This window comes from Arachis ipaensis, chromosome B5 (assembly GCF_059453495.1).
Source record: "Arachis ipaensis isolate K30076 ecotype BB chromosome B5, ASM5945349v1, whole genome shotgun sequence".
Lineage (NCBI taxonomy): Eukaryota > Viridiplantae > Streptophyta > Magnoliopsida > Fabales > Fabaceae > Arachis > Arachis ipaensis.
Window position 1 is genome coordinate 2,422,141 of NC_142440.1, and position 16,148 is coordinate 2,438,288.

A 16,148-nucleotide genomic window follows, 5' to 3' on the forward strand; every position below is an offset into this window, starting at 1 on the left:
TCCAACTCCAAGCACAAACTAACTCATAAATCATATCATGATTCACCAATGTGTGGGCTGAAGTCAGAAATTCTGAGGAACTTCTAGGGTTGTTTTTTGAATGTACAGCCCAATAAGAGTTGAAAAAGTAGTATGATGGAGCCCACAATTGGCCGGCCTACTTTGAATGAGCCATAGCCCAAATGATTGACCCGACCCAGCCCAAAGAAACCCAAAAGCTTTTGTTGATTGGTTTGTTTCCGCTCCACGTCCCACGTCTCCTGTCCTGCGAGGTTATGTCGCCCGCGGAAAGCTTGCCCATCTTCACCAAATCGCAGGCAAGCTTCGTAGCCACCTTCCTTCCTTTCAATGGCTTATTCACCAGCGCCGCCTCCTCCCTAAAACGCACCGCATTGCTCAAACCCCATCCCATGCGTTCCACAACCACCACCCTCACCAGGAGGACCACTCTCCCACTCGCTCAACCTTCCCCTCTCTTCACGCGCCGCCGCCTCACTACTCCTCCTTCCTCTTCTCCTTCTCTCCCGCCACGTCATCACAAAAACCCTCCGCATCACGCTTCTGATTCTTCTTCTCCCCTCACCTCCCTCCCTTCCATCCTCTCTTCCAAGCTTCTCGATTCTTCCAAATGCAAGTCCCTCATTCCCCGTTTGTCCCCTCACGACTTCGATCGCTTCTTCTTCTCTACTCACATCGCCGCCACCGCCCGAAATAATAACCACCACCACCACAACCTCGACGTCCTCACGACTTTCCGTTTCTTCAACTTCGCGTCCAAATGCTTCGGTTTCGCTTTCACCGTTCGGTCTTACTGCGTCTTGCTCCGTATGCTTCTCGCTTCGAATTTCTTGCCTCGTGCGAGATCGATTCTCGGAAGTTTGATCGATGGGAGAGTACCTGCTCTGTTCGAAAACCGCCGCAACGGGCCAATCGAGATTGCAGCTTCTATGTTGGAGCTTAATGCAGCTACTGGTATGAGATATGGTGAATTGGACTTGTTGATTCATACTCTCTGTTCTCAGTTTAAGAATTTAGGTGTTGGTGTTGCTTTTGATGCATTCTGGTTGTTCGAGAAGGAAGGTATTCTTCCTTCTACTAAGTCCTGCAATTTCTTGCTTAGCTCTTTAGTGAAGACTAATGAGCTTGAGAAGAGCTTTGACGTTTTCGAGGCTGTTTGTCGATGCGGTTCGCCAGATGTTTACACGATAACTACTGCTGTTAATGGTTTTTGTAAGGGAGGGAGGGTTGATGATGCCGTTGGGTTGTTTCTAAGAATGGAGGAGTTAGGTGTTTCGCCTAATGTGGTGACTTATAATAACGTGATTGATGGGTTGTGCAAGAGTGGAAGGATCGAAGAGGCCTTGAGATTTAAGGAGAGAATGTTAGAAAGCAAAGTGAGGCCGACTGTCGTAACTTACTGTGCCATTATTAATGGTTTGGTGAAGTTGGAGAAGTTTGATGAGGCACATTGTGTTTTTTTAGAAATGAGCAGCAGGGGAATCGCCCCTAATGAGTTTGTTTATAATACAATGATTGATGGGTACTGCAGGAACAAGAATATGAGCGAGGCACTAAGGATCAGGGATGAGATGTTATCCAACGGGATAATTCCCAATGATGTTACTCTTAATACTCTGTTACAAGGATATTGTAGGAGTAATCAAATGGAGCAAGCTGAGAAACAAGTAGAGCACATTTTATCGCGTGGGTTAGTTGTTAACCAGGATGCGTGTTCTTATGTTATTCATTGGTTATTTGGTAAATCCAGATTTGACGCAGCTCTCAAAATTGTAAGACAGATGCTGTTGAGGAATGTCAAGACCAGTGATAGCTTGCTAACCCCTTTGGTATGTGGACTTTGTAGATGTGGAAAACATGCAGAGGCAACTGAACTTTGGTTTGGCCTTGCAAAGAGAGGCCTTTCAGCAAATACAACTACCTCAAACGCTCTTCTTCATGGATTTTGTGAACAAGGGAACACACAGGAGGCCGTCACATTATTCAAAGAGATGATTCAGTGGGGCTTGGTACCAGATAGGATCTCTTTCAACACACTTATTTTTGGCTTTTGCAAAGCGGGTAAAATCGATGAAGCTTTTGTGCTAAAGGAAGAGATGAATGAGCAAGGATTTCAATCTGATATGTATACCTACAATTTCCTAATGAAGGGATTGGCTGATATGGGAAAAATGGATGAGGTTAATAAGGTTTTGGATGAAGCTGAAGGGTGTGGCTTGGTTCCAAATGTCTATACATATGCCCTTATATTAGAAGGATACTGTAAGGCTGACCAGATTGGACATGCCATAAACTTATTTGATGAGCTAGTCAAGAAAGTAGAGGTAAGCCCTGTTCTTTATAACGTTCTTATTGCAGCCTACTGTAGGGTTGGGAAGGTCATGGATGCCTTCAAACTTCGTGATGCCATGAAAAGTAGGGGCATCCTACGCACCTGCTCCACATATTCTTCGCTAATACATGGTATGTGCAAACTTGGCCTTGTTGAAAAAGCAAAAAAGATTTTTGAAGAAATAAAAAATGAAGGGTTGCTGCCAAATGTTTTTTGCTATACTGCTCTAATTGGTGGTTACTGTAAGTTAGGACAGATGGATAAAGCTGGGAATATCTTACTTGAAATGTCTTTGAATAACATACAACCTAATAAGATTACCTACACTACTCTGATAGATGGGTATTGTAAATTGGGAAATATGAAAGAAGCAAATAAGCTTTTAAACGAGATGATAGCAAATGGAATAACTCCAGATGATGTCACTCGTAAGGTATTGAAAAATGGGAATTGCAAGGAAAGGAAGCTGCACGGAGCCTTGCAATTGCGTGATCATTTGTCTAGTAGAGGAGAACCCTTAGATGAAATTACATATTCGACATTGGTTCAGGGTTTACATTCTCCTACAGCAATTAGCAATCAGAAATAAAGAGGAAACTATTGAAAGCTTGTATCTTAGTTGGTATCATGACTCTTCTGGACGATAGTGCCATATTGTTGCTGGAACCTCTTGTCAGGAAGATAAGGGCATCATATGCTTGTTTTCGTGATAGGATGATCAGCTGCTATTCTTACCTGAAAATGCTCATGGAACTTCAGAGGTTAGTAAACGATTCACATTAAAATGGTTGATTGCTTCACATCATTTTGGTTATTGTTATTGTTATTGATGGATGGAGGTATTGTTTTGGGATGATGACTGTTCTATTAATGTTTTCATTTCCATGTTTTGACATTTGCCGTGTACCTTTTTAATTATTTTTTTTTATTTTTATTCCTTTCTTCTTTTAAGACCTGATATTGCTTTGATAATAAAAATAGCAATTTGGTATTCTGATCTGATAATTAGTACTGCTATGATTATAGTAGTAACATGGAAATATTTTTTCTAAACTTTGTTCAGGAAGGAAAAAATTTGTCTCTAAAAAGGAAGATGTGTGAATGTTAAGCCAAATTAGTTGACTTCGGAATTAGTTAAACAGATTTGGTCAATTTCTGCTTCTAGGAAGCTGGTTTTATCTCCATATCCAATGTTGCAAAATTTCATTTGTAAGGTATAAATGTTTGTAAAGACATCTTATATATGGAATTTAATTTAAATACATTGACAATGTAAAAAAGAATTTATATTGTCATCCATTCATATACTATCACATCATCTGTTATAATCAGCTCTCTCACCCACTACTTGAATTTGGTTGGTTGACAATATAAAGTAGTTTTACATTGTTAGAGCACACTAATTTAACTCTAAAATATATGTATATATTGGAATATTGTTTAACATAGTCGGTTCAGGTTGTACATGTTTCTTAGTTCAGCCAATATATGGAGAGATTTGGACTTTAGATTCCTAGAGTCATAGGATTCCTTCTTTGATAAAATCTGTTTGGAAGTCAAGCTCTTGTAAATACAAGTTTTTCGTCTTGACAATGCTACCTAATGGAATAAATGCAGATGACTTATTGCAAGCTTAGAAACATTTGGCCTTTGTTCTACTTATGCAAATGTATTTCTGGATTTTTGTTAGCATTCAGTGTGATCTACTTTTTGAAGCAGTTTCCTGTGATTATTAGGTTAGTTTTTCTTCAATTGTTTGGTGTGTTTGACGTACCATTTGATAGTGATGCATCGGGGTTTCTTTTCTTTTCTTTTTCTCTCCCTCTAAAATAAGGCAACTTATGTTTCAGGGTGTAGGAGGATTGCCATTGGAGCAAACATTTTGTAGCTTTTTAACTATGCAAGGTTGTTGTCCCTTGTTGGTCCTCCGTTCAATCAAATTGGTAAGATTCTTTTCTTGTACCTACAGTATAAAGATTTTATTGTAGCTATAACCCTAACCATCCTAGGAATTCTCAAAGTGGATAAGTATGAGAATTTAAACGATTGGACTATATTTCCATAAGAAGCCCTTAGGGCCGAGACTTAAACTATGTACAGTGCAAATGGACATGCATTCTGGTTTGAATATGTGAACTATGAGGCCGCGATTGCTTTTCCTACCATGTATGTCCCTTTGATAATTTTGCTACTTTGATATGATGGGATGCAATGGTTTCATTTGGTCCATATAAGCCTATTTTCACTTAATGAGTACAGGCTTGGTTGTTTTATTTTTCCGATTTGACCTATCAGGCCACATAGTTATCAGTTCACATTACTTTCTCCAGGTTCACATTGATGGCCAGAACATAATAGCTTTGCATGCTTCTAGGATGCTCTATATCTAAGGAGAATCTGCTTATAGTAATTTCTGGTTAAAACTTGGAAGAGAATATAGGCTTGGATACAGTTCAGATGAAAGACGTTTTTGAATTTATTATGCATGCTGATTGCTGACCAATAACCAGTGTTTGTTGTCACCATCTTTGCCCTTGACATTGGAAGGATTTGGGGTAGAGAAGAAAGTCTACAAGTCAAGAGGGATGAAGGGTAAACATTTATTAATTTCTTTTAACAAATTTTCCAGATGGAGATAGTGAAGCCATCATCATGATTGTATTTTTTCAAATTTGCTTCACCTTATGGTGTCTATTTAGTGGAACTAATTGTGGTATACAAAAGAAAAGAATTACAATTTCTAACCAGAACTGTACAGTAATTTGTGTATGGATTGTTGTATTCATTAAGGGAAAGCCCAATAAGAATTATACAATTACTTATTTTCCTTAGAAAGGAATTAAACTCTACTTTGAATTAGTTTCTGTTGACTAGTTTTGATAGCTTTGGGAAAAGGAAGCTATATCCTTGGGACAGTGACACAGTGTCCAGTCTATGCCACTTTTGGGTGAATTTGGCTGTAGCATAATTTCCATGTTTTCAATGATAGAATATGGAATAAGCAAGACTTGCGGAAAAAGCTTTGGTGTTTAACCTCTACTTGGTTTAAAGTTTTGAATTTCAAATTTTTTTATAGGAATTTCTCTCTTATGTATGTTGATTGTTAAGACATTGAAAAGCTTTATAAGAGGATAATAATTTTATCCTTGTATGGCTCTGTATTCTTCCTTTCTTTATCTTCTTTTTTTTTATTCTCTTTGGTAGACTTCCTTTCTTTATCTTATTTATATATTCTTCTATCCAAAAAAAGAAAAAAAAAAAAAAGGAGAGAAGAAAAGAATGAATGTCATCAAACATGACTTTATGCATTTTGGTGGTTTCAGGACTGTGCAACTAGTTTAGACCTGTTCAGTGTACTACTCTACTCTTTGTTGTATACATAGTAATTGTATTCTGCTAAAATTCTGCGTGCTATATTGCCTTTGGTTATAATTCTCATATAGTATCATAAGCATGGTTTGATCCACTAAATATACATTACATTGATGCACTCAATGTTTATAACTTTATTTCACGAGCTTCAATATGCAGAACTTACTATGTTAAGGATTCAGATTCATCACCATTATTGTAGAACCTGGAAAGTAACCTTAATCTCCTTCCCACGACTCCCACCCGCCCCAGATGCAAAGGCAAGGTACGGCACTAAAGTTGAAGATGAGAAGTAGACATTGGCTGGAAAATTGGGTCACTCTCCAGTGCAGCTGCAAGTTCAGGCCACAAGATAGCAGACACAGTCCAAGAGCCATCACCCTTGGCACTTTGCCTTTGATTCATGTAACCAACTCCAATCTTTTCAATGGAAGTGTATACTGTCCCTATCAGGGGAGTCCCAAATCCAAAGTCAATTTCAGTGATAGGAAACCTCCTTCCTGAGGACACGACCAAGGTTGGCCCTTCTTGACCCAAGACTGCCTTTGCTATCATCAAACCAGGCCTATGACACTCGATCCAATCAATCAAGTCCGAGAAATGAACCTCATTGTTCACCTTTGAAATTGCCTCATTTACCATGTTAGCTATGTCTGATATAGAGGCTTCCTTCAATTCTTGAATACTTGCTTCCCCTAAAGCCAAAGATAGGACATTGCCAATGTAATTTGACATGGAATTCCTACCCCTACTCATTCTCTCTCTGCCATCGACCAACCAACCCATCTTATACTTTTTATGGCTTTGATCAATGGTACCGATCATTTTCTTCCATACATAGGCAGAGAAAGCCTCAATCCTTGTTCTCTTTGCACCATTAACAGATGCAAGTCTCTGCAGCATGTTAATACTTGATGCATTGATGTGGTATAGTCGTTTAAGTGAGATGTGGTTCATTGATATGTTTTGTATATCTTCTTTGGTGCATTTGATAAAAGTTTGGTCCAAGGATGGGTGATATCTTGGAGGAGTACGCGCATGAAGGGATCTAGTGTGGTCTGGCAGGCAGGTTAGTGGTTTATTTTGGGATATTTCACACCAGGAGGCAATAAATTTACCAAAGGAACTTGCATCCCCTAATGCATGGTCAAAAGTAAATGCTATGGAAATACCTCCACAAGTGTAGTCTGTTACCTGAACTTGCAAGGGGAAGTCTGGTTGAATGGAGACTATTTTTCCTCCAATAGTTTCGTTGAGATTATAGAAATCTACACTCTTCAATGGAATATTGATGTGTTCCTCAATGAATAGAGCACCATTGTTGTCGCAAATGATTTCCGGCTCACTGGTTTTGGGATTTTCAGCAATTTGGCCAGCAAAAGGGTAGTAGTAATTAAGTACTTGTGCTAGAGAGGTCTTGAGAGCCTCAACGACAGCTCTGAAGTCATCTACTTGTGGCCTGTGGTAGAAATACAAGTATGTAACTGGAAAACGGCCTGAAAGGAGGTCAAGATTTGAGAGTCTGATTGAAAAAGGCTTTGGTAATGGATTGGCAGCTTTTACAACAGTCTTCCTGCTGAATATCACTTCAAAATTCCCATTCTCACCGTGCTTGGTAATATCCGACATTTTTTCAGGGAGGATCGTATTCCTCTTTGGTGTTTTCTGTCGAGTCTTAGGTTTAAAATTTTACTGAACTAATTTGAACATGGTATATAATGCTTATATAGTGTGCTGGAAATTGGCACAAATAATTCGGTCATAACTGTAGATATTTTTTCGTCAGACATCATGAATCTACTAAGCATGTTGTCATGATTTAAGCTGATCTCACAAATGCTACTTTTGGTTGGTATCTTTGTGCTTTATTTCCACCAATTTCCATTGATGGTTCAATCATAAAAATGCAACAAGACAAAGCCTACCGTCAATTTTGGTAGGCAACATAATTGTGGAATCCAGATAATCAAATATTGTGCAATATAACTATTCTGGTACTTTTGGTTCATACAGAAACACAAAATCGTCCTTGCAACAGATCAAGTAAGCTTTTTCCAAAATTATGTTGCAGTTTGAAAGTCATGTGACAAATATATTAAGCATTCTACATACAAAGTTTAGCCATGACAATCTTCAGTTTTCAAGTCATTATTTGATTTTTTGTTTTTTCGTTTTTGGGTATTTATTCAGGAAAAAGTAAATAAATTTTGTAACTAATTAGAGATGATAAGAGCCATGGACCATGATTGAACCTGCAGGTAGAAGGTCCAGCAAAAGTAGATCGTTGCTGGAGACACTATTGTTGGAAAAACATCGAAACAGAACTGAGGTATTCAGGCCATTGAATGGGCATGCATTTTAGAGGAAGAAAGTCATCCACCAGCACCAATATTGAGAAGGATCTGTGGAAAACAATGGATTCTATTGAGTCATTCGCTGCTCCAAAAGTTTATTAGTTAATGTCGTGTCAGATGCTAGGTCTTGAGCCACTTTCTTGTTATGGTCTAGTGCTGGTCATTTCAGAGCTAACATGGTTTGGCCACTGGGGTAGGCAACAAAAATTCTTGATGTTTATGGAATATGGAGCACTAAGGGAATTGTCATTTCTTTCTACATGTATCATTTTATATTTTTATTATTAACTGTAAGTATAAAGAATTGGAAAATTTTCAAGTGTACTGTCATACCGGTGTTTCAGTTATTTTTAACCGATGATTTTAATTATAAAAAATATATATAATATATATAATTAAGATTAACGGTTAAAAATCACTGATACACCGGTATAACGGTACACTTGAAAATCTTTCTAAAGAATTTCTCTGCTAGCAATAACCCAATATCCGCACCATTATCTTGTCAAAGTTAATGCGTTTTTTTATCTAATAATCCAAATTCCGTACCTTCAAGTAGCATTGTCATTTATTATGAGTGGTTTTGTTGCCATTTCAATCAGCTTAAGATCCCAATTGAGAGAAGAGTAGAAGGAACCATGTTGGTTTTTGGTAGTAATCAGAGTATCTCCAATGCTTATTTTAATTTTATTTTATTTTGGATTCTACAAAAATATTTGTGAGACTATATGTCATAAATAATAATTTAAAATTAAAAGTAAAATTTGTTCCTCCTATTTAGTATTAGTTCAATTAGAATTGTATATTATTTTAAATTATTTTATCAACATAATTATACAAATAGTAAAATTTTATTAGTTTTTCATCAAAATAATACCGTATTTCTAAAGTGATACTAGTTTTATTTCATAAATCAATTCCAATACAGATTTTAAATTTAAATAAATCACTTTTTAAAAGTATTGTAATATGATTAAAAATACTCTATTAGAGATGCTCTAAGACTCTATTTTAAATTTTTAATAGAAAAAGACGGAGAAAGTAAAAAAAAAAGGACCTGAGGTATTGGATTTCAGACGTGTCCGCCTATTGAAGCTGCTGCTGAAGAGGGCTTGGAAATTTTCAGGTGATATTTTATTCTTTACTCATTCATTGGCCTTTGATTTTTCTTATATAATGTTCAACAGTAAACACACCAATAACGGTGAAGAATTATATTAGATTCCATTATTCTTTGTTTTCAAAGAGCATGAAAGAGTTCACGGTTCCAATTATTAGCTCTCTATTGGGAAAAACTTTCCTAAAAAATAATGATAATTCATGTCGGATTTGATGGAATAGTAGTACTTTATAATATTAAAAGCATTGCATGTTTCGTTGGGAAAATGTCCGAATATATTCTTTTTCTAATTAATTAAAAGAGTACAATTGTTTGTACAGGAAAAAAATTGAACACTGCAACGATTTCGATCATGTGAATGAAATTAACTATGAAGGTTCACTAAGGTGCTAGAGTGCTAGTAGATGTAGATCAATCATTCACCACTAATTCTCTAAAGTGAGTTTGGTACAAAGAAGATTCAAGAAAACTAACACAGTACAGGAAATATTTCAAGTGCACCGAAAGTTATCGGTGTTTCAGTTGTTTTAACCGTTGATCTGAATTATAAAATATATATATAATATATATTAATTGAAATCAACAGTTAAAATAATTGGTGCACCAATACTCTCCGGTACACTTGAAATATTTTCCATAGTACATACCCACTACTGTTGTTTTCCCGGTAAAACAAGTTGTTTCTATGTACCCTTTCAAATCATTGTGACGCCTGTATTCACATATTTGATATGATTTGACCCTACCTTGCAATTTGCAATAGTTATAGCTTCACGAAGACTATCGAGAACGATTTAGTACCACCTAGAGTGGAACTGTTTACTTGGTTTGTTCTGATAGGTAGAGTGAGCACAAAAGACAACCTCAGCAGGTTTGGAATTATCAGACAGAAAGATAGTATCTATATTTTCTGTAATACTAAAGTGGAGGATGTCCACCATCTGTTTTTAGGATGTGAATTTGCCTGGCAGATTTGGAGTGCTTGGATATCGAAGTTATGCCGCCAATGGTCTTTTCCAGGTTCGATGAGAGAACATTTCTTAAGCTGGACAGAGGAACCAAAGAGAAAAGTGGATTGAGAGAAACGACTGAGATGCTTCTGCGCAATCGTCTGGCCCATATGGTTGGAAAGAAATAAAAGAGTATTTCAGAATGTAAACAAAGGTGTGGAAGAAATTTTCAACATGACGGTGGTGAGCTCCAATGAATGGAAAGGTGTACATCCCTTTAATTGTTGATGACTATGCCGGAAATGACATGAGGACTCCTTTTTATGCTGTTGTGTCTTTTGTTATAAGCTTTTTGTGTTGGTGTGTCTGTTAGATGCTGCTCCACTGTATTGTGTTGAGCTCATTGTGTTGAGCTCTTGTGTTAAAAAAAAAAAAAGTTTCATATGTGATGCTCTCAACTTTATTTACTATAGTAATGTCAGATACTATACGTGTCTTTTTATAACTACTGAAAATATGTAGAACTAGAAAATAAACCTTATAGTTAAAATGCTTTGGGAATGCTAGTATATTTAATATAAATAAAAAATGTGATTGAAACAATTAATGATAAAGAATTTCAAGTTAAATGTGGAATGGCCTCATCATTGCAGATAATGAAGAGAAGAAGCGCCAGCTCAATTTCACGTGAAGTGATGTTCCATCAATTAAGGCAAAACACAACGTGAGAATCAACATTGCATGCTGCAGCCACAAACAGACAAGAAAGCAAAAATGTTGGTAAATTAAAGAGTATTAATTGAAGCTCTTGCAAATTAGGGAATGGCGTAAAGACAAGCAAAACCGCCACAACCAGTAACACCGCCAAACCCCCATAATTTGAAGTCAATGTCATTATCAATAACCAATTTTAGACTCAGTGCGACTATATTTTTCTTTATGTATTTTGTGTTAACTTCGTCAATCTCCATGATCACGCATATGTACATTTGTTTTCTGTTTATTTAACAGTTAAGACACGCACATAGTGAGAAACAACAATCTTAGTAATATATATTTGGTGATTTAAATTTTATTATCATTAATTAAGTGATAGCTATATATGTATATATGTCTATTTTTTTTCATTAATCTCAATTTTGAGTTTTAATTGCATAAAAAGGAACCATAGTTCTAATTAAATTATGTAAAATTATCTAATTACCAGTGTTTTTTCTTTTCATGGACATAGTGGTTACTGGTTATAGCTCAAAACATTTTATTATAAATATATGTGAGACCAATATAGGTAAAATAAATTAAAATTCAACATATATAAGATTATTATTATTGTATAAATTGCTCGCTGGCTAGAGATTTTCGTTTCTAACTTGAGTTTACAAACTAAGTTTGAATATGCAGGTCTTGTACCAGATATTTCATAATATATTTTAGGGCTGCACACGGATCGGATCGTATTGGATATAGCTTATAATTTTATCCGATCCGCACTGTACTCATCGGATCGGATCGAATCGAATACGATATCCGCATATTTTCGGGAATGGATCCTCTCCATTGTTAAAAAAAATTAAGGGTGTAAAGTGTGATCTATAGCCCTTCATTGTTCTCTCTTTCATATTTATTATTGATCACACTTACAAAATTAATGGTGAGAGATTACACTTTACTCTCTCAATTGTTAAAAAAAATTGAGAGGATCCATTTCCGACATATTTTCAAGTTGGATCCGATCTATGCGGATCGGATCGGATATTGAGTATATCCACATAATTCAAAAAAATTTGTTTTAAAGTCTTTTTTAGCTCTAAAAAAAATCTATTTTTTCTCTTGTTTAAACTTATTTACTCCTAAAATATTATTAATAAAAGTTCTCTTAAATAACAAAAGAAAAATAATAACACAAAATCTATGTTTAATTATTCTAAGTTAAAGTACAACATAAAAAATTAAAAACAAGATATCATAAAATTCATAAAATAACACACTAAAATTCATGTCACATTAGGATTTACTTTCTTAAACTATACTATTTATATGAGACGTGCGGATATGCGAATCTGCGGATCGAATCCGCAGATATCATTACCAAAGCCGCAATCCGATTCTACCATAGTGCAGATTGGATCTATGACTCTGCAGATCGGATAATATCCACAAAATTCGGATTGAATGCGAATAATTATTGCGAATATTATCTGATACATGTGTAGCCCTAATATATTTACTGTTAAGGTTAGCTGATATACCTAAAGGAGTTAAAGTTGTTATTATTCTCGTAGGTGAGTGAAATAATTTTGGTTTTAACACACATGTAAGTTGTAACTGTTACTGAAAATATAAAATTGATCAAACACACACGTATATAGATTTTTTTTCTCAAAGTATTTTTTAATCTGATACTAAGGATTAATTTATTGTGGATTTAAACTATATTTAAAAGTTTGTTGCTACATACACAAAGCGAAATTTAAACCCCCAAATATTTATTTAAGCGAACAAATAAATTAACCACTGACCAACTAAATTAATTATTTATATAGATAGATAGATATAAAAAGAACGTTACGTTATATATGGCATTTTTATATATGATAAAAGAAATATACAGGGGAAAAAATACATACATTATTTTCCAAATTAATTAAAGGCCAAATGATACCAATTGCCTAACCAAATCAGGCATCAAGAATTAGATAGTTAGATAGTTGTGTGTGTGTGAGAGAGAGATAGAGAGCTAAGCACCTTAATTACCATGCAAATGCAATTACGTGATCCAACCTCATTTACATTACATGTCTTAATGAAAATGAAAATGACAATGCTACCCTGCTTGTCCTAATAGGCCCTACTCTTCACGTGCCGTGTACCTTTCAGTAATTTAACAACGGACCCCATCTTCATGATTTTTTGTAGAAGCAACTAACTAACAAACATTATGAAATCTTGCTAAGAAAGGCTGTGTTTGCCATATCATTTAATTACAAATTAAAATTGTGACCCAGGTTCTTTCAATTTAGAAACTAAAATTCTTTGCGCAAATTATATATGTGGTTAGAAACTAAAATTCTGTGCGAATTTGGTGTTGACTTCAAATTATGATTATTTGAAGTAGTCTGCAAATCAAAATATATTATTATTAATTAAATACAACCCATATATAGACCTCAAAAAATGCGATGAGATATTATATATTCTTTTTATTTTAAATTATTTGTTAACAGAAATAAAATAATAAATAATAAATAAAAATATATTTAGCAATGCAAGTTTAATTTAATTTGCATGTAAGTGATTTGCACATGCATCTAATCGTGTATTACTTCATCAACAAAAATAATTAACTTTTAAATTTTATTATTAAAAAATTATCTAAATACATAAATCTAATTTATATAAATAATTTACACAAGCATCCAGTATTGCTTAATCAACAAAATAGTTAATTTTTAAATCTATTACTAAAAATATTATCTAAGTACATAAATTTAATTAAATAATTATGTAAAAGTTTTTAATTTGTTAGTACGTTAAAATTAAATTTTAATTCCTTAATATAATATATTACTAAAATCTAATTTTGATACATCAATAATGTAAAATAATTTTATAATTAACGTCCAATAATGTTTTATGTCACATCGTAAAATATAATTAAATAAATTTAAATTTACAAATTTAATTAAATAATGGTGTAAAACGCTAAATTTTTTATACTCTATCAAAATTAAATTCTTTAAATTGACATATATTTTAAAAATTTAATCTTTATATACTATCAGTATAAAATAATTTTTATATTATGTAATGTTATATTAATAAAAATAATTATTTTTTATATTAATCATATGAATAATTATAAAAAAAAATGTGATTACCAATTATATTTTATAACGCTTTACCCTATTAGTATATCAAAATTAAATTCATATTTTAAAATGAGTAATATATGGTAGCGTTTGGTGGAGAGATAAAAACAGAAAGATTGAGATTGAGAAACAAAGATTAAGAGACAGAGATTGAAATAAATCTCAGTATTTTTTTTGGTGCAAAGTGGGAGACAGAAATCGAAACAAGAATGAAACTCTAATTTAATTTGTATAAAGGGTAAAATTGGAATTAATTAATTAAAATGAAGATATTTTAGGTATAAAATGCTATTAAAGTTTCAATCTCCATCTCTAAAAATTTTAGTCCCTTGTGTCCCTACTTTTTGGAGGTACTAAAACACTGAAATTTTAGAGACAAAGCCAGAAATTTTAGTACCAATCTCTGAATTAACAAATATGATATTAAATCTCAGCCTCCCAATCTCTATCTCAGTACCTCAAAACAAATGTTACCTATATATTTGGTACAAGTTAGGCTAGTCTATATAAAGGCCATGATCCATTCAAATCTCAACTGCAAATAAATAAATAAAAAAGGATAGAGCAGTGAGTGAAAGAGGATACACTCTTCATTCCTCAGCCATAAACATGGCTTCACAACTTGCTAGCAATACAAGATGCCAAACATTAACGCACTGCACAGCCTCCTACGGCGAAAGAGGGAGCGGCAGCCGTCGTCGTGGCGGTTGCAAACTCTCTCATCGGTACCGTCGAATAACGAACCACTGCGGCGACAACGACGGCAGTGGCAATGCAAGCACCCAACAAGAACAAGATTTGAACACGAAGAAAGGTGCAAAGCAGCAGCTAGCACAAAAGCTTCACAGGTTGGGATTCTCGTACCTTGCATCATCTTTTATTTACGTTGTCACAAAGGTTAAGGCCTTCTACAATGGTTTTCTCGGAGATGTTTCCAATCAACAAAATATAATAACCGCCATGGAGGCACCACTCACCGAGCCATATTTCTCATTTCCAGTTCTTCCTAACAATTAATGTACGGTGGCAGTTATTTTGATGTGAAGTCGATATTTAAGAATAGTTAGATGATTTGATAAATTCGACTAAATTATAACATAACAATTTTCGACTATCAACTTCACATGAAAAACAACTGCATATGATAAGTATTCATACATTAATGTATAAGTGGAAACTCAGGTGTAGTCGACTTCACGTGAAGTTGATATATAAGAGCTGTTAGATGATTTAACTGATTTGACTAAATTTTCATCTAACGGCTCTCAAATATCAACTTCATATAAAGTCGACTTCATCTAATGTATATATTATTAATTAGAAGGAGCGGCATGTATTTATGTATGTGATGAAGCATTAATTAATTAATTAATCTGAGTGTAAAAGCCAAAGGGCCTGCATTTCAAGGTGTATATCATTGTGCTGTATTCTGAGTTAATTCATTGTACTTATTTGTTATTTTGCTAATTAGTGTTGTATTTTCATCTGCAGGTTTTTGCTGACAAGTTTATTAACATTCACATAATAATGAATTAAATGTTAAGAAAATTGAAATTAATAATAGTATATTATACGTGCAACTAGCTAATAAATTAAGCCTAATTGATACAATACTCAAAAATAATAAATTGAAAGCTTTCAACTTTGTGTATATATATATACATGTAGATAGGTTGCATGAGATATTTTATATATACTCTTCGTTTTTAGTTGAAATTTTTATTTTTATTTCTATTAAAATGAATGTGATACTTAGAGTTTTTTCTTGAAAGAAAAATAGAAGAAGTATATTATTTATTGAATAAAAGGACGTGCAAACCCCTATCCATTACTCAAACTCTCAAGCATAAACCCAACCTCTCAATATTAAATTTTTTCCCTTTGGTCTATGTGTAAACATGCAAAGGGTATTAATGACCATTTACACACACACAGAGCTCCAACTAGGGGTGTTCGCGGTGCGGTTTGGATCGGTTTTGCGTCAAAAACTCATCCGATCTGAACACTAATTTTACTTGCGGTGCGGTTTAGATTGGATGGTTTTAAAAAAAAAATCCGATCCGATCCGATCCAATTTCAAGCGGTTTGGATTGGATTAGTTTTGGGGTTTTGTAAATTAAAAAAATTAAATAC

The 16,148-nt window shown here is 34.3% G+C and overlaps 3 protein-coding genes across 7 annotated transcripts; 2 read left to right on the plus strand and 1 right to left on the minus strand.

Moving 5' to 3' along the window:
- The first annotated feature begins 236 nt into the window (after positions 1–236).
- Positions 237–8,377, plus strand: LOC107642436 (Tetratricopeptide repeat (TPR)-like superfamily protein). Of its 5 annotated transcripts, XM_088488464.1 has the most exons (5): positions 242–3,111; positions 4,201–4,293; positions 4,681–4,942; positions 5,905–7,337; positions 7,981–8,377. In XM_088488464.1, exon 1 carries the CDS (start codon positions 276–278, stop codon positions 2,937–2,939), a length of 2,664 nt encoding a protein of 887 aa, XP_088344590.1. In that variant the 5' UTR covers positions 242–275; the 3' UTR covers positions 2,940–3,111; positions 4,201–4,293; positions 4,681–4,942; positions 5,905–7,337; positions 7,981–8,377. The 5 variants fall into 5 exon arrangements, with proteins under 5 accessions (XP_016201275.1, XP_088344590.1, XP_088344588.1 ...); XM_088488462.1 differs by lacking the exon at positions 7,981–8,377 and having other exon boundaries at positions 5,882–7,542; XM_088488463.1 differs by lacking the exon at positions 7,981–8,377 and having other exon boundaries at positions 5,905–7,542.
- LOC107639946 (HXXXD-type acyl-transferase family protein) lies at positions 5,637–7,351 on the minus strand. The gene has a single exon (XM_021122693.2). It carries the CDS (start codon positions 7,349–7,351, stop codon positions 5,996–5,998), a length of 1,356 nt encoding a protein of 451 aa, XP_020978352.2. The 3' UTR covers positions 5,637–5,995.
- A 6,161-nt stretch (positions 8,378–14,538) lies between the features above and the next one.
- On the plus strand, positions 14,539–15,173 carry LOC107641618 (uncharacterized). Its single transcript, XM_016345100.3, has one exon. It carries the CDS (start codon positions 14,625–14,627, stop codon positions 15,030–15,032), a length of 408 nt encoding a protein of 135 aa, XP_016200586.1. The 5' UTR covers positions 14,539–14,624; the 3' UTR covers positions 15,033–15,173.
- Positions 15,174–16,148: the final 975 nt, after the last annotated feature.

Coding starts and splice junctions, on each gene's coding strand:
- LOC107639946 (XM_021122693.2), bottom strand. CDS start 7,351: ATGTCGGATATTACCAAGCACGGTGAGAATGGGAATTTTGAAGTGATA.
- LOC107642436 (XM_016345789.3), top strand. CDS start 276: ATGTCGCCCGCGGAAAGCTTGCCCATCTTCACCAAATCGCAGGCAAGC.
- LOC107641618 (XM_016345100.3), top strand. CDS start 14,625: ATGGCTTCACAACTTGCTAGCAATACAAGATGCCAAACATTAACGCAC.